Source organism: Hippocampus bargibanti, linkage group LG06 (genome assembly GCF_051943395.1).
Source record: "Hippocampus bargibanti isolate YZ-2025 linkage group LG06, ASM5194339v1, whole genome shotgun sequence".
NCBI lineage: Eukaryota > Metazoa > Chordata > Actinopteri > Syngnathiformes > Syngnathidae > Hippocampus > Hippocampus bargibanti.
This window is the reverse complement of record NC_142739.1, coordinates 1,855,001-1,877,988: the sequence shown is the minus strand read 5'-3', so window position 1 is coordinate 1,877,988 and position 22,988 is coordinate 1,855,001. Positions and strand designations below refer to the sequence as shown.

The 22,988-nt window shown below is 41.9% G+C and overlaps 1 protein-coding gene and 1 long non-coding RNA gene across 2 annotated transcripts in view; one reads left to right on the top strand and one right to left on the bottom strand.

Moving 5' to 3' along the window:
- The window catches only part of zfpm2a (zinc finger protein, FOG family member 2a), a 125,891-nt gene that overhangs the window by 81,053 nt on the left and 21,850 nt on the right, over positions 1 to 22,988 (top strand). Inside the window, exon 5 of the mRNA XM_088999689.1 lies at positions 1,250 to 1,361. Within this exon, the coding sequence (XP_088855815.1) occupies positions 1,250 to 1,361 (112 nt within the window). The remainder of the gene's footprint in view (positions 1 to 1,249; positions 1,362 to 22,988) is intronic.
- Positions 2,559 to 22,988, bottom strand: part of LOC148896169 (uncharacterized) — a 31,001-nt gene continuing 10,571 nt past the window's right edge. The window contains exon 3 of the long non-coding RNA XR_016115325.1: positions 2,559 to 2,623. This is a non-coding gene — a long non-coding RNA (uncharacterized LOC148896169). The remainder of the gene's footprint in view (positions 2,624 to 22,988) is intronic.

Below are 22,988 nucleotides of genomic sequence, written 5' to 3'. Positions count from 1 at the left end.
ATTTGGAGCTCCTGTTTGTTTTACATTTCCATATGAAATCGCAAACAGGTTTTCATTGTCTCTGTGGGGTTTTTTTACACCCTTTGCTCTAAAAAAAGTCAGTTGGTTCTCTCGCCTGTGAGTAGGTAGTGTTCATGAAGAAAAGAAATGGGGTGGGGGATGAAGTGAGGAAAAGGAAAGGAGGGCATGCTGACACACTGCCCCAGCACAGCACTCATCTTATATGCATATATTTGCCAATTCAGACTTTTAACATGCTCAAGTTACATTTGCATTCATCCTTGAAGGTTTTTGCTAAGATCAAAAATAAGGAAATGGAGTGCAAAAAGACTACAGTAGTTTATTTTCCATTGCATTATGCAGATGAACCAAGTTGGGATGGCATGTTAAGCCATTTTCGCAAAGCCATTTCTCGTTTTGAAACATCCAAATAAAAGAAGGGCCTCTGGGTCAAAAAAGTAATGGCATTGGCATCCTAACCGTTTTCCTTGAAGGCATCGACTTGCCTACTCAGGTGCAAACTCAACAGCAATACATAACGCCTTAAACGTGAGCAAACATAGGAGAAAAAAGTGGCATATGATAGGCGAATAAACGTGGGCTAAGCGCAGACTGTGGCGCACTCACACGCAAGCCTATTAAAAGGATGTTGTACTCTGTCTCTTTTCTCCCCCCCAAAAAAAAAAACATTTTTGACCTCTGACAAAAAAGAAAAATGACTTTACACATTCAGAATAATTTTTCAGCATATTATAAAAGCTCTGACCTCAATCGGCCTTTGAAATAGATACTGATTCTTTAAATTTCTCCCCGTATTACAGGAAATAGTGAGATCCTACTGATAGTGTGGTACAATGTGCCCAAAGTTCACCACAAAACACTCTCTTCCTTCTTTCTGAAAGTCATCGCCCCTTTTCCTCATACTTTCTTCATTTCAGAGGAACCAGTGAGCCCCGCGTGCAAATCTCTTTGGGGTCCTTGATTTTCAATTACTTCTTTTTGAGTCAAAACACTCTTGTCTTTTGCCCAATTTTTTGACCTCCTTTCCAACCGCAAATACAGCCTTTTGCCAGTGGGCCATCGCCAATATATTGCGTACCATCCCTTTCATCTTTAGAAAAGAATTCGATGGGCTGTCAAATTATCTGGATATGACCGACCATTCAGAGCAGTGGATCGTTTATTATTAGCGTTTCTGTAATCACCAAAATAGGCGAATGATTCATGTTTGTTATCTGCCCCCTTCCAGAAGACCAAGAGTACGGTCCCGGTGCAGCTGAGCGCCGGCCCCAAGTGGCTGCTGGATGTGACTTGGCAGGGAGCAGAAGACAACAAAAACAACTGTGTGGTGTACAGCAAAGGTAAGCAAGCAACACTTGAATGGTGTTATCTCCCCACACGGCAACAGAGCACAGCATAGCATCGCCACTAAGACACAGACGCTCCTCCATCCACTCAATTCACGCCTGCCTGTCTACCGGTCATGTACTCTCTCACTCTTTTGCGCTCCACGTTTCTCTGAGCCACATACGCTCTCAAATGTTCATAAGAGAAGGGCCGTGAGATGGAGCGTGCATCATTATGTGGACACACTCACTTGCTATCTGTTTTCCTCATTCAGCAAGTCATTTGTATCTTCAAAACCTTCATCAAGAACTGAGAAACATCACTTGACACAGAAAGTTAATTATCTCTAGATGTCACTGCCGTAATGAATACCCCGCCTCTTCCTCTTTTATAATGTCTTAGAGGAGATAAAGAACAGAAGTGAGGAGGGGTCGCACGCAATTCATTTGTTCCTTTTTCTCTACTGTGTGCAGGTGGGGATTTTACAGTGCTGTCTAAATGTCTAAGGTCGTTTGTGCTGGGTTTTCTCCAAGTACTGTGGTTTCCTCCCACATTGTGAAAAATGTACTGGGTTGATTAGACACTCAAAATTCCCCAAAGGTGTGAGTGGTGATGGTTGTTTGTCTCTGTGTGCCCTGCAATTGGCCGGTAACCGGTTCAGGTTGCCAAAAGAAGACATTTGATTCCTGTGAATCGTTTTAGAAGGGTTGTGGATTGGTGTAAAAATCATGAGAATACGTTTGTAAAGGATCTGATCAACATATAGTAATTCATTCTCAGTGAGACACTCGAAGGCCGGCCGCGATGTGATGACCTGTGTAAATCTGCACAGAGGCAAACTAGACAGGATGTTGGTATTCTCCCCAATGCACGCCTATAGAAAAGGAAAAGCAGGCAGTTTGCACCATCAGGCATATGAACACAGGCAACTTCATTTGGCACCAACCAAAACAGCCCCTCTTAGTCTCTTGAAACGCACCACAGTCACATCTCATACATGGGGACATCTATGCGCGGAAACAGAAGCAGCAGTCCTTGCTTGACCAAAATTTTTTCACCGCTCTTTGTCATTGCGGCAACAGAAAATGGAAGCGCTTACCCTCATTGAATCCAAAAAGCTTCTCATTCTCACCTGGTTGTGTGCCGCCCACCACCGTTGCGTGTCAGTTAATACCAACTTTCGACAACCAGAATGTCAGATCTGTTGTCAAAGGACACACCCTCACTCGGCTTGATCCACAAAATCAGGACGTGACAGCATTTCTGCATGCGCCATCTAAAAAAATGGAGGTTTAAAACATGTAGGAGATCGGACACAAGGTGCTCAGTAGAGCACAGACACTCTGGCTTTCATTAAAGGCTAATAAAAATGGGATATTTCTGCAGTCGGAATTGGGTTCTGATGGATGTTGAGTGACAAGCGCAAAGTGAACATGTGCTCACGATCGCACGGGGTGAAGCCAAGAGACTTCACTTGTAACCCTTCGAAAACGATTAACCAGTTACAATTCTAGCGAAGCTGAAATGGAGTCTTCTTCTTCAAAGTGAATAAATGGCAGGAGTGGGATTTGCAACCCGGCTTTTCAGTCTCCCAATTCTCATCTACTAATCACTAGACTGCACTAGGGAGTTATCCTCTTAACCGGCTACTTAACTTTGTGCTCTTTATCACCAGATCATTAAAGTTTTGATAAGCTATTAAAGAAGATTATGCACTTCTTTAAAATCTTCTAATCTTTTTGCTTGCAGACTTAGTGTATAAAACAAAAATGAGGCTGCAGTAACAAGATTCCCACTTTTTTTTAGTTACACAATTTTCTTTGCCACTCTTCGAACGTAGGTTAAGCTAGCCTGTGTACAGAACATGTGTGATGAGTGCCACATGCAAGCTCACTCACAGTCACTCAGCCGTGACACTCGGTGTTGCTTTGTTTATCACTTTCATTTCAACCTTATTCATTAAACACTGTCGCACCCCCGTGTGACAGTTGTTCTGTATTGTACGGTATTAAATTAATTATTGGGAAATCCTCAGAGCGAATCTGAAACGCTGATATATGATAACAGGATACAACAAATTAATTTCAATCTAGTTACAGAAGTTGAATATGCACTACATCTCAAATGCAGTCTGCGTGTGTACGCACGCGTGTGCAGCCTATGGAGGAGCTGGAGAAAAAAAAAGCAAACCACTGAAATTCTTATTGAATTGTGGTCCGTGGGAGATAATTTGGAAAATGGAATGTGAAAGTTTTACCCCTGCAGTGTGATGTGATTGAAGGTTCTTCCCTTCCTCTCTTCGGAGTCCAACTACAACTTTCCTCCCACCTTGAAAAGCAGGGCCCGGATTGTTTATATCTTTACCCTGTGCGGCTTCCCCTCTGTCGGCTGCTTCATTGCTCCTTGAGATGTGTTACTTATGGAAAACAGGGAATATCTCACTGCACAGTATGCTTGCAGAATATGTTTTGGCTCACGTTTCAGTGGTCTCGGCTCTCTTTATAGCTGCTTGCGAAGATAGTCGCCGTTCGCTTTGGATGTCTGCCAGTATAAATCTATGGAGGAGTGTCTGACTTTTGATTGGTTTGAGTGGTTGCACTGTACTAGTCGAGCCTGTGATTTCTGCTTTACACTTTATATGACCGCTCATCATCTGTCCCCAATATCTCCGGAAGTGAGCAAAATATTGTGGAGTGGCAGTAAGAGTGGCCGCGAAGCAGCAAAGAGAAAATGGTGAGTTGTGCTGTAGCAGAGTTTTATGGACGATAGTGTCTGCAGCGGAGAGTGCAACAAGCATGAAGATGATTTGGCGAAGTACCCCATAGGGCATTCTGGTGACTGACACCAAGAGAAGTGAGCTGTAGGGTGTAAAAGAGTAACCAGTAAGTTTTAGCTGCTTATAATTTGTGAAATTATTTATGACAATTTTAAAGAATTAAAATTAAGACTTGGGGCATTCTAATATCTCAAATTCATGAATATAAATTATTTGTCCCTAATTTTCATGTGTTTAAAAAAAGGTCTACAATAGCCCTGAAGTGGCAGTATGTGGCAGCAAATGCAATATCTGCTTTTCTCAGGCCGCCACCATGGCCCTGTTTGTTTTACATTAAACTCCCATGAAGAGCCTTAGCAGCGAGCCATTACTAAAATGCTCAACTAAACCACTGTGCTCTCATTATCAAGGAATCCACCTGGACCTCCCACAATGCTCCTCTCCACACTCTGACAATTTCTTTGAAGCAAAGAAGTTCTAGAAACAGGCAGAAAGTCTGCCGAGTAATTATGTGCTACACTAAGAGTGGAGCACCAGGAGCATGCAAGGATGACAGACAGGCACCCGGAAACAAAGATAGGCACTAGTTGGGAATTTTCTCTCCAGATACACAACAGATTCATAAAGTCACTGAAAAAAATGGAGACATTTAACAAAGGCACCAGGATTGGAAGATGTTTAAACTGAGCCACGAATGCTCATATTCTTTAGCCAGACACTCCCATTTGCATTTTAGATGCTGATTCACAGAGCAATTGTACTCAAAACAACTCAGACTCACATTGATATTGTTCTATGATTTAGGACATTTCCATATTTAATAGTCACAGTACTGTTTTCAACAACAAACACAAACAAGCTGCCGTTTCATCGTTGCGGGGGCACTACATGGAAACGTCAACAGGTCTTTTAAGATGTGAGGATGTCTAAGTCTAAATTCCGCACTGTAGTCCAAACTTCCACAGTGGTAGGGTTTTCTTCTTTGCCGACGTGATCCGCCTTTGTGCTTGCCCCATTGTCACCTAATATCAATGAGCACTGAAACTCTACACGTGCATCGTGCCCATATTATGTGCCATTATTCAGAGGTCATCTAGACATTTCAACTGTAAGCCTCTTAAATCAGACCGCATTCACAACCACCGTGTCGCGCAACTCTCTAGCGCAACTTAGCCCATTGTTCATACAAAAATTGAGCAACGTAACTAGGATGTTTTACATAAGCCCGGACAGAGAATAATTAGCGAACTCACAGCATTTGTATTGTTTCATAGTCTGTAAGTCTTCACAATCAGATCATTTTTATGCCCCATTTTATTACCTCCACCCGCCAACTGAAACCCTTTGAGGCAAAAGATGTACTAACGTGGCCTGTGTGGACACATGCGACACTTTTTGCTGTACTTTAAATGCCCGCTTGAATGTTTGGTATAAATCCATTTGCATTCCTCTATTTTCATTTCAATGAAATTCTAAAAATTATTTTGCAAGCTGCTGGTGAGACTCAAACATTCGACTCTCTTCTTTGAAAAAGAAGTGGCGATCAAGGCATGCGGCGGTTGACGATCCGTTATCGTGGAACACGGCAAAATGGTGTGACTGAATGAGAACTAAACAACTGACACAATGAACACATTTCATTATCGGTGTATTGAAACAAAACTGTACCCTAAAGGAGACCCCACTACAGCTTAGAGCAGCCGACTAATTCAGTTTAATTAAAAGACAAGAGAGATCAACAGAATTGTTTTCATTAGGAAATTATTAATGATTCCACTGCAACAATAATTGATTGCACTGAGCCATGCGATAACTCGGCGCGGTCAGGCTCGATGCAGAGCTGGGTGGAAAGGAGTGGTTGGTTCTGAAGCTGAAACGTACGCCTTTGCAATAGAGAAGGTATAAAACGAGCTTTACAAAGACAAAAGGGGCAGAGGGGAAGGAGTGGACGGAAGGTAGATGAAATAATCACAGTGAGCTTTAATATACCTTGAACCTAATCTTAATGGTCTCAACTCATTAATAGAGTACGTTTTTTTGTTGTTTTTGTTTTTTTTTATCCTAGGCCTATATTACTTGTCCATAGGCACACAGTCCCACTTTGCCACTGCTCCATTCAATGCCATGTGAAAGCCGAAAGCTCCAGACGCGTCCCCCAGCAGCCTTGTCTGCGCATTGTGTCCCGCTAGGCAGGCTGTTTCCCTGCTAGACTCTATAGCGCAGGCACCAGACGACACGCTCTGCACCCACGTTTGCCACAAACACACACACTCCACGCCATTACCAAAAATTCACACAATGGCTGCTGACACATAAACGTCCATCTGCATTCGCCGCAGGCTAAACCCCCAGACAAAAACAACAATACAAGGAAAGCATGTAAGGGGAAGGATGGGCGATGATGAGTACTAAATTGTTTTTCAAACTATATATATATATATATATATATATATATATATATATATATATATATATATATATATATATATATATATATATATATATATATATATATATAGATAGATAGATAGATAGATATTGCATTATTTGAGGATGTACTACTGATCCATGTGTGTGTGTGTGTGTGTGTGTGTGTGTGTGTGTGTGTGTGTGTGTGTGTGTGTGTGTGTGTGTGTGTGTGTGTGTGTGTGTGTGTGTGTGTGTGTGTGTGTGTGTGCGTGTGTGTGTGAGAATAGCCTCGTCGCCCTTGTATCGGTGCCATTGAGGGTGTCAGGCTAATGAGCGTGGGCTGTCCTTCAAGAAGGAGGGCTTTGGGTTGTGCCATTCACTCTGCATATTTCAATGCCTTGTAGATCTTAAGTAGGCCCACTTTTCGATGTCAGGGCAGCGTTCAATCCTGCTGCGGCCATTAATTATGATACCTTTGTGCTCCAGTGTGGTTAATAAGAGTGATGTATTGCACCCTTGTGGCATTATAATCATCTGAGTGAAGCACCTGGACCACACTGAACTGGCTTTAAGCACCACATTTAGAGTAAAAATGTTCGCAACAAAAACAGTACGAGCTTCCTCCTTCCTCTTCCCAAGTGCGGTGGTTAATGTGCCCTCATGAGAGAGTGTCACACATTTAACGTTTCCATAATGGTATAATCAATGATGTGAAATACTTTGCTATTGATCGTTAGGAAGACTCATTGTGAAAACAGCAAAGACACATACATACACACGCAAACAGGCACACACACACACACACACACACACACACACACACACACACACACACACACACACACACACACACACACGTACACAAAGGTTGAAAGAACGTATTAGTCATTGTTTTGCTGCCCATTCCAGCATGTTCACATGTCTGCGCTAGCATTTACTGTGTCACTTTCTTATTACTTATTCTGTTTTTAAACGGTGAAGTGGTTAACTGCGTTTTGAGGAGGTGCCTCTTAATATTTGGAGTATGTCTCGCCGGTATTGAATCTGTTCGTTACAGATGGGGTGTAAAAGATCACATTTTATTACATTAATCACTGCAAGTTAATGTGATGATATGTGCTTTATATTTCCTCCTCTTAACGGCATAATCAATGACCACTTTTATATTCATTGAAAAATCCTGCAGATATGAAAATGAGCCCCGGCTCGCGTTTTAATCTGCTGTGGGATCTGGAGTCAGTAATTAAAGAGTTCCTTCAGTGTATATCTTCTAAAAGCCCTTAGCCTGCTTTTCAGGCCTGGTTATGATCCAGCTCGCCGCCCCCATCTCTGCTGTGGTAAGTAGGTGTGAAAAGCATTGTTACTGAGCTTTAGGATAAAGCCCCGCTGTTGGATGCCATTGGTCAAACCACACACACGCACAAACACACACACCCAAGCAAGACTAGGGTATGCTGTGAATATGTGTGGTTTTTTTTTTAAGAGAGACATGGCACATTCAGTACATTCAAATTGCATTATTTTTAACTCGAGAGTTGGGGTCTGAGTGTGTCCGTAAATGGTCATGTCATGCTGGTGGCAAAGCGCATGGTTTAAGTCTTAAACAGGGGGTTGTTTTGGATAGAATGCAGTCAAGCAAACAGGGGATAATTAGTTATATGAGGCGGGAGCATGCCGAAAAGGAAGAACATCCGCAGCCCTGTTCACATTAGAGAGACAGTTAAGAGAATAGAGTTGCAACAATTCCATGGAGGCCATCTCTCGGTCACATACAGCTTCCATTTTTTTGGTTTGATAACATAGCTGTATAGCTCTGAAAATGAATCCTCAGTTTGGGCAAATCAGATTTTCCTTAGAGAAATAGCTCAACGCATTTTGTGAGGTCGCCAGTGTGTTTATGCAGGAGAACTCGTTGATAACCTTTATACATAGCACTGCATTTAATCCATTTTATTGATTGTACAGCCACCTGCATGAAAAACACAGTCTTCAAAGAAGTGTATCAGTGTGATATCATCGTTTTTATTCTCTCTGCCACCTTTAACATTAGTAGCTTATCTGAGATTCAGTTTATCGCATGTGTGAATGCCACCTCCAATTGTACAACACACTTCTTTTGTTATTATTGTGCATTATGCTAGCTGACTTTACTGGCCGATAATCGTGCTTAATAAGTGTTACATCTGCCAAAGGATTGCATTGCTTTGCTCTAACTTCAAGAAATGTATCTAATGAACATGCTGACGTCAAAGTAAATACACATAAGGTAAACATAATAATAATAATAATAATAATAATAATACATTTTATTTAAAGCGCCTTTCAAAGCGCACAAGGACACTTTACAGTCACAGACAAGCATAGATACTATCAATAAAATACAATTACAAATATAATATAATAAATAAAATACAATTACAAATAGAATATAATAAATAAAATACAATTATAAATATAAACAAGAGATATAGCTATGTACACAGACAATGCAATTTTAAATAGGTGGGTTTTGAGATGGGATTTGAAGGTGGGAAGTGAATCGATGTTACGAATGCTAGGAGGAAGTCAGTTCCAGAGCTTGGGGGCAGATATCATCATTGGTGAAATATTTTACCTGCTGCATTAACATGGGAACTACACCCTCAGTCTGCTATGTGATTCACAATATTTCCCACATTGATGAGAAGGTTTCTTCAGCCGTCATCTGTACAATTTTGAAGGTTTCGGACGTTTTTCGGTTTTCGGACGTTTCTGACATTTAAATGTCAGAAAGAAAGAATAGGGAATGAAACCAATAATTCTGAAGATACAAAAAGGAGAGGAGTAGCAGTACCTTACATTGCAGGAGTTTGTGAAAAATTACAAAGAGTCCTTTGGCACCATAAAATTCCAACTTATTTCAAACCGATAAACACGTTAAGGCAAAAATTAGTGCATCCAAAAGATAGGCTACCAAATGAAAAACAAAGTAATGTAGTTTATTCCATACATTGTAAGAATGAAAATTGTAAAGAGCAGTACATTGGGGAGACTCAACAAATTCTCAAAAAAAGACTTTATCAACATCGCAGGGATAATACTATCGGGCCTCAATCGGCAGTACATTTGCACCTAAAAGCTAGCAACCACTCATTTGACGACAATGAGGTTAAAATCTTAGCGAAAGAACATAGATGGTTTGAAAGGGGGGTAAAAGAGGCGATTCTTATAAAACAACAAAATCCTTCTTTAAACCGGTCTGGTGGGGTGAGGTTCAATTTGGATCGTTCATACAATAGCCTGCTTAGGCAAAACAGGTTAGGCAACATTCGTTATGCTGATGAGGTGATACCGGTGGGAGTGGGGGAAATAGGCCAGTCGTTAGTCAGGAAATGAGGAACAATCAGTGGGGCAACAGGGAGGGGTCCTCTGTTCCCCCCAACCTGAGAGTAGTGACCTATCATAGCTGTGTCCGGCGCCGCCATGCATGGACATTAGGGATATATAAATAGGACCGATGGCGACCAGTCAGACTTTAGTTCGCTGACGAAGCCTCTTGGATAGGAGGTGAAACGTCCGAAACCTTCAAAATTGTACAGATGACGGCTGAAGAAACCTTCTCATCGATGGACCACTCCTGTACGACTGAGATCTTACACAGACGTATTTCCCACATTGTATCTCCTTTCGGTTTTGACATTCTTGTTGATAATAAATCAATAAAAAAACATTAAAAAATATAAATAATTAAACAAACAAACGAATGAATGAATGGATGAATACATGAATAAGAATCACAATCAGTAAAGTGCAGACATCTGTCAAGACCAAACAGACCTAATTTGGATCAGCACCAAATTACTTACATTTATCACACATCATAAATCTGTGCCTGTGCCCTTATTAGTTCCTCCAAACCCCACAACATTAAGTCAATTTTTATTCTATACTTTTTTCCAAAACCTTTCGCACCTGATGAAACAGGCAGCAGTAAAACAAAACCTGCTTGATGGAAGAACCATTTCTATCAAGTAGATTCAAACTCTGGTGTGAGTGAACATAGCAGTAAGAAGGAAGACAGGCGTGCTGTAGGTAGAGAATTGTGGAAGAGCAGACATCAGTGTCGCCCCGGTCAGACAGGGCCATCCATCCTGGAAGCCCAAGGGAAGCAAGAGAGGAAGCGGCAGAGTGAGAATGGGACAGACCGAAAAAAGCCTCAAGAGAGGAGTAAAAAAAAGTGTGTGTGTTAAAGAGAGAGTTTGTGGGTCACTGAGGCGGTCTTTCTCTTAACTCTGTCAAAGCCACTTCATTTGTGCTCCCCTGAGCAGTGAGTAGTAACCAATCTTTCATCGCTCCAGTGGCCAGAATGCCAAAAGAAAGCTGGAATGCGAGAAACACAAGTCTATTCCATTTTAAAATATGTAATAACTGGCATGAGAGCCTTTGGATGTCTTCTTGAAAGAAAAAATGATGTAATACTTTTGAACTTGGTTCTCCCGCCGACTTTGAAATGGAAGAGAATTTGGGTCTGCCAGAGATAGGTTTCAGTCCCCTATCTGCCCTATTTTCATTGAGAGGTGAATGACGTGTGTTGATAGAACTGTACGCAAACTATGTGAGGTTTCCACAGGCATGAAAGGCTCCATTAAAACCTTTGAGAACCCCTTTCTTAATTTAAAATGTCATTTTTATTCATGGCGTTGGCAATATTTGGACAATCACTCACGGGAAGCGAAAGTGGAGACAACGTTCTCCAATGAGTCTGTGACTCGGGCAATGTTGAGAACTTCCTTTGCTCTGTATTACAGGTTCAGTTTACCTTGCATTTGCCACCTTTAGGATCCGCGTGTCACCTAACCAGCAACACACGGCTACCTGATGCCCTGAGCACGCTAAGCTTGCATACTGTTGAATGGCGGCCTTTAATGCCGTGTTCCGACGCCGTATAGTTATTTCTTTCCATCTCTTCACAGGAATCCCCCCTTGCACCATTTTCCCTGTAATCTTCACACTTCTCACTGTTATGGGGTGGCTCGCCCGCTGCTCCCGCCATGATTCCGCAGCCCCTCTCCTTCTTATACCCGGCACCTCCACCATTTTAATCCCTTTGACCCAAACCCTGTGCGTTTCCATTTATCAACAGCTCCTAGAGATTACATCCTGCTTGCTTCCTCACCACTGCTTGCTTCAGTCACCGTGGCTGGCCAGGGTCTTTGTCAGAGACCGCTGAGTGTGATAGCCACTGCGGGCAAGTTATTTGGTCGGTCTGGACGCCACTTACAGGCCATCTGGGCGAGAAGCAGCAAGAGTTACAGAGTAGGAGATGTGAGGCGTGTGCAATCAGAAGAGCATCACTTGCTTCTACTATAGACTAAATCGAGCAACTATTCACACAGATGGATAGTTCAGTCTTTGATGAACCGAGCGTGCATTTATTTTACAATGTGGGTGAATGCTGGAGTATGCAAATGTTAATGCTGAACATGAATGGAATTAGTCAAAGGTGTAACCCCAAAATTCACAAGAATAATGATGACCAACGATGTGTAAATTATTTCATGTTTGTGAAGGAATCAACAGAAAGGCATACATTTCGAATGTCATCAGCGCAATTAATATTTTGGAAACACCTTCAAAGATGAATTCAATAGAGCACAGCTCATACATTTGGTATAAGAAATCAGAGATCAGAATCAAATCAAAGATGAGACAGATGTCAATGTTCTTTTAATGGGCTTTTTTAAACATAAATTGCTGTGATCATCGTAAGAGGAACCGCTGTATGGTGTTATTCAGGTTTGTCTTTAGTTTCATGGTCAATTCGAAGAAACACATTCATAACGTATAAAATGTTGACTTTAGGATCTCACCTTTCTTATTTGTGCCTATTTGGGCAGTTCTCAGCAGAATAAAAGTGTGATTTAAGGAAGGTTGTAAGAGAAGACTAAAATTACAGACAAATGGCACCACAGCTTTTGTCTTAAAGCTATTCAAACGGAAGGAAGCGACAGAGCCGTGAAAAATATTTACACACTCCATCCTGTCAGGACGCTTTTGGCTTATCTTGAGTGACTGTCAAGGCTTGGAATATCAGGGAATGGACAGAAATATATAAAATTAATAAGCCGCTGGATGTTGTCGGGAGTTATGATGCTTCATAAATCCTGGTTTGATCATGGCGGACAAGGCTTAAACCCACAGCTACCTAATGCGTGCAGCAATGTTTAAAAGTGAATTGTATTTTGTTCAGGAGAGAGAGAAAGAGAAAGAGACGCCCTTTGCCGGCAAAAGTAAGGTTTATCATCGACCCCGCGACTCCTCCTTTTTCTTGTAAGAGCGACAAATATTAAAAAGAATGCCTACCGGACTCTGGCAAGCATTACCTTTAATAAGACAGACCACATGTAACAAGGTGAAACTGAGGCCAAAGGCAACAAGACACGATTGAATGAGAAGCAGAAGAGAAGAAAATGTGCGCTAACTTATCAGCTGCACTCACTTTGTCAGGTCGAGGATCTCTGAGCGTGTGTTTGTTTGTTTGTTTGTTTGTTTGTTTGTTTCTTCTCATAGAGGTATGGAGGCTATCTCTCCTGCCATCCACGCAGGTCTGCACAGTCAAGGGTTGCAGGTAATATTTCATGTCAGGAATTAAGCAACCATCCGACTGCTCTCTCCACTTACGTGGGTGACACATCCATCACTGGGCCTTCTTCCATTCTCCAACGTTGGCTTTGTCTGAATCACCCTCCTTCTTTAGATCCATTGGCTGCGATGCGGAAGTACTGTATCGCAGGGACAAGCTAATTAGACCGCCAGATGTAATCTCCAGGGGTTTACCTGTCAATACTAATGTTTTCTGAGAGGAAAAAGTCTCTCTAAATGAAAGGCTCTGCCGTTTTGATGTGGAAGCACATGTCGTACTGTTTCAGTCAGCTACGTCCCACAGAGTGTCGTCACCAGAAGTGCAACACTGACAACAAAAACAACTACATTGAACCAAGTCAGAATAATACGTTCAAATTTAAGAGCTATTTTTGTATGCATTATTGGACCTGAAGAGGTCACACACACAGTTAAAAATAAATGTCATATTTCTGTATTTTCTGTATTTCTCATCTCAGCACACACAAAAAAACAAGAAATGAGGTGTTGGTGATAAATTGCAATAAAAAAGACAATCAATTCTTTTCCTGGAGCTGGTCCGAGTCAATTAGCACATTGCACAGACTCGGTGGCTCTTTAGCCTCTCCATATTCAGCATCTGACTTTTATCCAATTACATTATGTCAGGTGGGCACACCGGGCACAGTGCACATAATGGAGAATGCCATCTTTGCTCAGATATTCTGTGACACTTTTCCTTTGCATATGCCGATGGCACTCTATGAATTATTCAAATGCTTCATCCACCCAGAAGAGAGAGGATCTCAGGTCCGTAGTAAACAGATTTTCTGCTCACCATACTCCCAACTCTGAAGTGCGGGACATTGTAAGTGCCAGATAATTACACAGTGCCCCTTCTTCCCTCATTTCTTTGCTCACCTGGATTCCGAGGGCTATTTGGTCTGATTATTATTTGGACGTTGGTGAAATCCTGCGTGGAAGTTTCGACTGAAGCGCCCTCTCGACAAATGCAGAAAATTGCATGTCGATACATGAGAAATATTTTATGCATATTTCCATCTGGAATAATTTAAATATTTGATACTCTGGGTTTTGTGAGGAAATAAGGTGTTTGTGTATATACGGTATATACATCGAGTGTACATGTTTTTATCCAGTTAACATTACGCTAGTGACGTTAAACAACCGCCATGAAATATCGCAAGCGCTGGAGAAAAAAAAGTTTCACATTGTCTTTCAGCCAAAAAAAAGATAAGAGGGGTCTTCGTAACGTCTCAGTCTCTCTTCCCCGCTTTGGGGGTTTGCCCTGACCTTGAACTGGTTATATCTTACAGTGCAGATTTGTGGCAGTGACACATGTCATGTGTTGGAGAGGATTGAGGAGGAAGAAGAAGAGGAGACAAGAGGGAGTGATCTTGGTGTTTTGCCCAGTTCGAGTCAGAGTCCCCCCTGTGTCAAAGCATGGGCATGTTTGGCCAAAAACACAGACTGCACCTTGTCCACTAATCTCAGCACGAAAACACCTTCCCGGGGCTGACAGCCTAACGAGAACATCCACATTTTTACAATGTTGAAGAACGTTGAGAGGCTTCAAAGCCAGCCTTAAATTCTTGTGCTGATGGGGAGGGACGAAGAAGAAAAAGCATGAGGGGGAGGGAAGGATTGTCATCTTGTAAAGCAGACCTGGCTGTAGCTAAGCCAAGTCTTATTTTCTTCCCCTCCTGTTCTGCATTAGCCAGAGGAAAAAACAAAACCTCTCACCATGTTTGTTCTTTCCCACTCAGTAGAAAAAGCAAAAGACTCCAAGCTCCTCATACAGACTGTGCCATCGTCCTCCCCAGATACTCAGCTTGCTGATCATGTCGTCGAAAGCCCATTATCACATGTGAATGAAGTTAACACGCACATCGACCCGCGATGCTTGACTGAACGCTGCCTTTTCACCCAGACAGATTGTATCCAGGCAGCGGAGGCATTTATTATTGACTCAAAGGGGTTCTGAAATACAGATCACAAATCTACGAATCTCTAAAGATTAAAATCTGCATTTCACAACGTGTCACATGGTCGACAGCCATCATTATGTCTCATTTTCTTTTCATGCTGTTTACATTTCATGATGAAACGGCACCGCGGGAGAGCTAATTGATCGAGTGCAACTTGATTGTGTGTTTGTATCACAGGCTTTTGACCTGACAAGGTCTGCAAAAAGAATAAATACATTGCCGATTTCCTTTTGTTCCTCACAAACCTTTTTTCTTTGTTTTCTGTTAAGCACCTTTCCAGCATGAGGCAAAAACCCAGAAGAGTCCAACACTTTGCGGAACTCTAAATAGCAGCTCTGAAGCTACACGTGGGCTTTGTCATCATGCTTGAACAATTTCCTTTTAATGTACTGTAATGTGAAATTCAGTGGGGACAAGTTTAATTGAGTTTTACACAAATCAGTTGGGAGTAGCGCTGGAAGGTAGGTGATGTTGAGGTTTTTTATCTCTGGCTCCGGAGAGGCATGTTGACGACGTGGTTCTTTCTCTTTGTGGAGAAAAAAAGAGGAAGCCTAAGAAATGATACAACCGTGGATAAAACCAATTGGCAACCCTCAAAGGGACGGAGGGTGATAAGGCAAATCCCGCACTTGTCGAGAAATAAAAGAATCCAACCGTTCATTAAAATGAGAAACAAAACAGGCAATCGAGACGTAAGGCGGACCGCTCAGTGGCAAAGCGAGTGAAACAAACAGAGCCAAAGATATCAGAGGATAGACTTGGAAAATAATCAAGGATTTGTGCGGGGAATTAAGAAGGAAGATAGGCGCAGATAAGTATTTTTCTCACTCTCCAAAATTAGACAGGGTGGACTTTAATTATCAAACATGGGAAATGGCATACGCTCTATATATAGGCCTAATTATAGGCGATAACCAAGATTTAAAGGTGCCATCTTTTTTTACACGCTGTGACTGTGAGGCAGCACAGAATGTGCTGCACTATAAGTGCATTGTGTTTTGGATACCTTGTATAGTCCCGATAGCTTATTACCAGCCAAAAGGGGATGTTTTTATTTGGAGATGATGCTTTATTTTATTCTCGTAAAGCGCCTGAACTGCGTTTGAAAATAAAATCACGTGATTTTTCACACTCTGAAATCTACTTGGAAGAAAAGTATAAGGATTTATTAGTTGTCTTTATTTAAGTATGTGATCTTTATTTTGGTGAAGAAAAAGTCTTAGTCCATTCTAGTGTTATGGACCTGAGGACCTGAAAATATCTTTTGGTAAGTACATGAATCAATTTTCACTTTGTGTTTCACGTTTGCTTAATTTCTGACAGCACTTGCTGTCACCTTACCAACGTCGCTCTCTGTATTGAGGCATGGAGTCAAGAGCCGTTTCTCGATATGAACAATGCAAGAGTACACTTTTGTGAGTACAGTCTTCCTAAGAATTTACTTTCTTAGTCTAATAGCGCACCAAACGATCCATGGACAAGAACTTCATTTGGGTATTGCGTCAGGTGTTACTTTTTGCATACTTTCATTTGGAACTCATCCCACGATTGATGTCATTTCACAAGATCATCAGGATGTAAAGAAGGGACAGGGATACAAACGGCGAGGGACTTAAGGTGATGCACAAGAAAGAAAGAAAGTGGGGGAGGTTGAAAGAATGGCAGGGCAAGAGGGGCGATGGGGTGAAAGAAAGTAGGCAATGAAATAAGCAGCACTTGTGCGATCGGCCACATCCTATTGTTGTTTTGTATGCAAGGGGGAAAGTCGTTCATCATCATATCAATAAAAATACGCAGCTGATTATTATTATTGTTTGCTTACTGTGAGCCACTATCATAAATAATGGGTCTTCCGCTGCTGCTTGTATTAATTATAATTAGAATGCTGATAATGTGTATGCTCTTTTATTGCAGGACCTGAATCAATTTTACAGTCTAATTCAGCCCCGCAAGGTCACACAAAGTTGCCAGGGCAAAAGATGGCTCCTTGTAAAATGCCTCTGCTGTCTGAACTGGAAGAGCAGAACACAGAGAAACCCATATTGGTCAGATAGATTTATCAGCATCTTCTCATAACAGCTACCACGAAGGTTTGACACTGTTTTTCGTTATTTAAAAACATCTCAATCCTTAGAATATAGTCATATGGTCACAAGCGTTGCAGCCCAAGCATCAGAACTAAGAAATAAATCAATAAATAATTCAAAAAACACAATTCTGATATTTTTGGGTCAATAATGTATTGTGTCACTTTATATTTTCCTGTTCCAAGTACACATCATATTCTGTGAGTACTATTATTTCTGTTCTATTTGCCTTTTTTGGGTGAGCAGTTTTGTTTGAGGTGTGGGGTTTTAGAACACAGGGACACCTGCAAGCATGACATGGCAGCTTGCAAAAAGAAACAAAAGTACTGTTCTGCTCACAGTTGCCTGCGGAGTGCATTCAGCCAAGTCTCAACTCGGTCGAAATTGACAAGGCACCCCACTGTCTGTTCTTCTGTTTCGTCCTGAGTCTGTCAGATGGAGCGCTTACCAGCCAGGAATTCACTTTCCACCTTTTATCGCCGACAGTGTAGTCTTAGGAACAGCATTACTTTGGATTTGCAGACTTAATAGCAATACCCGGCAGACTGTAAATCTACACATTTGTTTGCTCGTCGTTTGACATGAAATTAGTCTCCTCTAACTGAGAGTCCTTTGCCATCATCTTTGTAATTCACTAGTGAGCACAACTAAACCCATAATCTTAACAATAAACATGATCAGCCTCATTAATAGAATGCATACATGGGGATTTGTCCTGTTCGAGGTTCATACGTAGATGCACAGGATCTTCCAAAACAGCATGCTGAAAAACACATGCAGTACATTTGCATTGTATGAACAGAATATTATCATGTGACTCATCATTTGAGTGCGTCTTAAAATTTGAAGTCGCCATTGACAGGACCACAGACTCTGGTTCTGTCAGGAAATCTTGATGATGGCTTGGTCGATATTGCAAATGACTATTATTGATTATTTTGAATGTTTAAGTTTCCGTAACTTTTTTTCTCTTTTCTATGAAGCCTTTTTTGCGTAGTTTGACTCAAACATCCTACATAAAGAAGATTGTCTGATCAGTAAGGATGTGACAAGACAGGTTATTGGAGGATTGAATGGAATATGTGTACGTATTTTTTGTATGGCACTAATTTGCAAGCTCGATTTTTTTCAATCGCATCAAACAGTAGCCCACACCCTAAAATGACAATCAGCCGCTTCCACCGAGCCACTGCTGACAGACCCAAGACTGGAAACGGTTTTCTCTCTTTCGATTTACAGGGAAAGCTTATTCCTCAATGCCAGATCTGTTCTACCCCCATCATCATGCAACCACAGCTGCTGATTCCTACCACTCAACCTTGTCTTATACCTGACTCCGCCAGTCACCTGTCAGATCCACCCCAAAGTGGACAGTTATTTTTCATTGGTTTTAGATGTCTTTCATATCATGGCTCATTAAAGCGCAGCACAGTAGACACCATATTTACATAGGCTAGCGGGAAGTTTTAATTTGCGTCGGTACGGAGCATGACCGTAACTGAAGAGTTCAGCACCAAAATGACTTTTTCACAAGACACCCCCCACCCATCTGTGCTCAGTCCCCCCCCCCACCCCCATCCGTTCACATCTGAAAACATGAAGCGTAATTGCTCGTGCTCGGCACAAAGACTGAGATGACTGAGCATCCTCGGTGGAGTATAGTGATGATTATTCTACAGGTCAACTTCCAAACGTAGATATACATTTTTCTGGCCACTGTATGTGTGGCTCTGTTCAGAATAGGATTATTTCACTTCAGTAATAATGTTTTATTTTGTTAACTGCGAGAAATCACTGGAGCATGCACTTGCAGCACTTCTTTCAAAAATTCCCCTCAAAATGTTGTGATCGATATGACACTATTTTAAAGTCTTCTATCTGTTTTTAAATAAGCATCTCAAAAATGAATGTTGTGTTGAGACTTAAGAAGTCCTTTTATTTTATACACAACAGATGGCGGGCGGAATCCTCTGTTGAATTATTTACATGACAAGATAGTCAAGCTGCCAGCTTCAGCAATTTTATCTCATATTGTGAATAGCTGAGGTATCACGCAATTTCCTTCTGACAAGATTTTGAACAGCGATTTCTCCCATTCAGCAGGCCTTTCTAGCTTTGCTGCAGAGAGACTTATATCAGCAGAGATACCTTTATCGGCCCATGGTTCAAGATTCTATTGTAAAAGACAAGGAGCGATAGAGGCTCACATTGTCAAAAGATGCTCTGTGCCATTCCCCAAAATACATGAGCCAATGGAAGATTCAGCATTTGCAGCATCTGCTCCTCAAATACACGCACACACGTTTCTCAAAGGACTGTGCACTATAAAATGGCTTCTATAGTTGCACTCCAACTAGTCGGCCGTTCTTCATACAGTGTCATAAAAAGGGCTCTTTTCTTGCCCCACTTACCACCACGCCGATACATATGAAATGTCATTCACCAGACACACAAAAACGACTGTTTGCACTGCAATCCCAACTTCAATTTCGATGGCCCTTCATCCTAATCAATATCATTTTTCATAATTCCAACAGCAGCACACCGCCTCTTTTTCAGTCCAAACACCCCATCCAACATGGCCGAGATGATATGGAAAGCATAGGTAGTCCCATCCACTAGCAGACCATGTGATTTCCATGTAATTTTGGAAAGCATAATGACAAACTTTGCCATCTGTCTGGGAAGGAATAATGGCAGCGTGGAGCTCGTTTCCCGTCTGCTAGCTTTCTTGCAATTATATGGAATCCGATTTTTTTTTCTTCTTGGAGCCGGATCCAAGTTGATGGAGCTGACAGCCGTACCCATACGAATGCATGTCTTACATCCAGGCCTACAATCGGTATTAGAAGGAAAGTGTGCGTGCCCGCAGCAACGACAACAACACCAATGTGTGTGTTCCTTCAAGTTTCTGACAACCAATTTAGGGATGGGAATGTCCTTTCCCCTCAATAATTTTGCCTTTGTCTATTGTGCCACCAGCCATTGTTAATAACATCCAGTGAGCCACAAATGGTCACAGAGACACACACGTTGAAGATCACGTCTGGTTCAGCTGCTCCTTGGCTCTGGCATTAATACAGAGCAGATTGGTGGAGATCTGCAGCCCTTGTTGTTTGATCTTTCCTCCTCTTGCCACATTTTCTGGCACAGCCCTTTTGCCACACTGCGTGGCGCAGGCAGGACTGGCATGGCCTCAACATGCCTGCCAGGTTTGTTCTCTGTCTTCTTCCCCTTCCAGCTTATCCCCTTATGCCTGCTCCATGCATTCACTTGTGCACATTACAGGAGTTCCCTTAGCCCTGGCAACAACCTGAATTCAGGAGACCTCCAATCTGCTATGTTGACAGATAGCGGGGAACGGTAAGGCAGCCTGTAGCGCGTGTAGAGCATGATTCTTTGTTCCGAAATCTAATGGTTGGGGGGTGAACTGTGACGCTTTGGTCGAACCGTTGGTACAGAAGAAACCTCATCCGAGAAGGAAAGAAAGCCGTCAGTCACCGGTGGCTAAAGACTAATACTGTTTTCTCTTATCTAGGTGCGCATCTGGTCCCACTTTCTGTTTACCCAAGACTGTGCTGTAACCACTAATGTTTGTAGATTCTATAGCAATTGTGGAAAAATTGAATGTATGAATTAAAAGCAAATACATCCTGGCCCTAAAGAGAGGCCTATGTAATCGGGAGTATTTGTACAAAGATTAATGTCTCTGCGAGCAGTTTTTTTTTTCTCGTCTTCCTCAAGTCATGAGGTTTAGCATTGGAAGAGAATGTGAGTAAAGAGCTTCTATTTTTGCACTGGTTTAAAACCATCTTCAACTGTAAAAATCCGGAGTAGATATCAGCTTCACGGTCCTTTATGGATAACTGCTTCATTTGTGACTAATGACATGCGTGCAGTGGTTGTGGCCCTAAATTACTTCAAGCTTAAGATGAAAGACCAGATAGCGTGCAAGAGACAATAATTTGAAGAAGCGAGCAAGTGACGTGTTTGTTAATGTGGCAGATCATTTTTAGCAGCTCCGGGGTCAAAAGCAGAACTCGAATGATAGAAGATGGGAAGAGATACAGTACACTGCGTTGGAAACAGTCCAGGAAAAAAAGAGAAAGATTGAATTGTGCAATCATGGACATCAGGATTGGAAAGTGATACAAAATATTGTGCTCATTTTTAATTAGTTTGCATTTGCCCCAAAGTTGCGAGACAATTTGACACTGAAATAATAATTCTACTAAATGAAACAATCAATGACCATTTCATGATTCATTACTCATATGAGTAATTTTAGGGGCAACCGTCAGCAATGTGGCTGTAGCTTCTCTACCTAGTCAAATTTATACAGTAAAGTCTCGTTATATCGATATTCAAGGGAGTCCGAAAAAATATCGATATAACTGGGACTATCGATATATCCGACCCTGTTTGCATGTAATTTTCTCCGTGCGTGCATAGAAATAGTATCGATATAACCGGGACTATCGATATATCCGATATCGATATAACGAGACTTTACTGTATATTGTTTACAAAGAACATTATTTCACCACTTCCGATATGTTGGTTAGAGCAATCTGTCATTACGCTGTGGAATTGTACAATGTAGGTGTTCAGCGTTAAAATATTTCATTTCCTTCCAGCGCAAGTGTAATCTAGTGTGTCTAGTGGGTGTTCTGGGGCAGCAATTTGCTTTGCCTTTGACTCATCCGATATTGTGTTAAAAAGAGGTAGTTTGCACTCAGCGTGAAACAGGAGTCTTGTCGTTTCCGGAGGATACGGTCTAGTTTAGCGTTGTTTCTGAATTTGGCCGATGCACTACTCCTCACTTTCTTCCAAGCCCCCTGCTGCATCTCACATTTGGGGGAACAAAAAGTACAGTCAATTTCAAACTTGATAAAAGGATGTCTATCGTGTAGTGCAGGTGGCATACCACAATTTTGTTCTGTTTGATAGTGGCGCAGGCAGACAAAGTATATGGTACATGTCACCACATTTCATTCATAAATATGACATCAGCCTGGGACAGTCCCCTCGAATCATTGAATGGATTCTAATGCTGAAAAATATATTGATTCAACCCCCGTCACTAATGGTGGGAAGTGGGTTCACACAAGCATAATTGGGAAAACGATGCAGTCTACAATCAGCCATATCACATGAAGGTTCAACTCTACCATTTGGAATGGGAGATCTAGCAATGTACATGCCAATGGCATGCGCCGACCACATCAAGTCGATTCCTGTTTCCACCATGTCAAACACGACATATTGAGCATTACGGCATTTCAACCGTCCTGATTTGAATGCGAACGGGGGAACGGGGGTTGCCGCCACCATTGAACATTCAAAAGTCTGTTCCCTCCCATGGTGCTTGGCGAACAATGGTGGAAACACCCCAACTAGGCCAATTCTACTCATGTAAAGTCAAGCTCAATACCAAAAGAAGACTCCACTCAAGCGTAGTTATTTACGAAAATAGGGACCCAAGAGTCTCCTGTGATTGATTTTGCCTTCTTTCTCCCCATTTGAGCCATAAATTGGCTTCTCTTTTTGGGGACTGTCTCAAAACGCACACAGGAGCGGCGATCTTCTCTCCAAGGCATCGGGGGCAACATATGGACCCCCCCTCCCCCCCAAGTTAAGTTTGTCGTCAACATCCCAACTGTTCTCGTGATCGGTGCACCACTAACTGTAGCCCTTGGAGAGCTAATTAGAACCCCTTGTTCTCAGAATCTGTCTTCGAAGTTGCTGTGGGCTGTATCA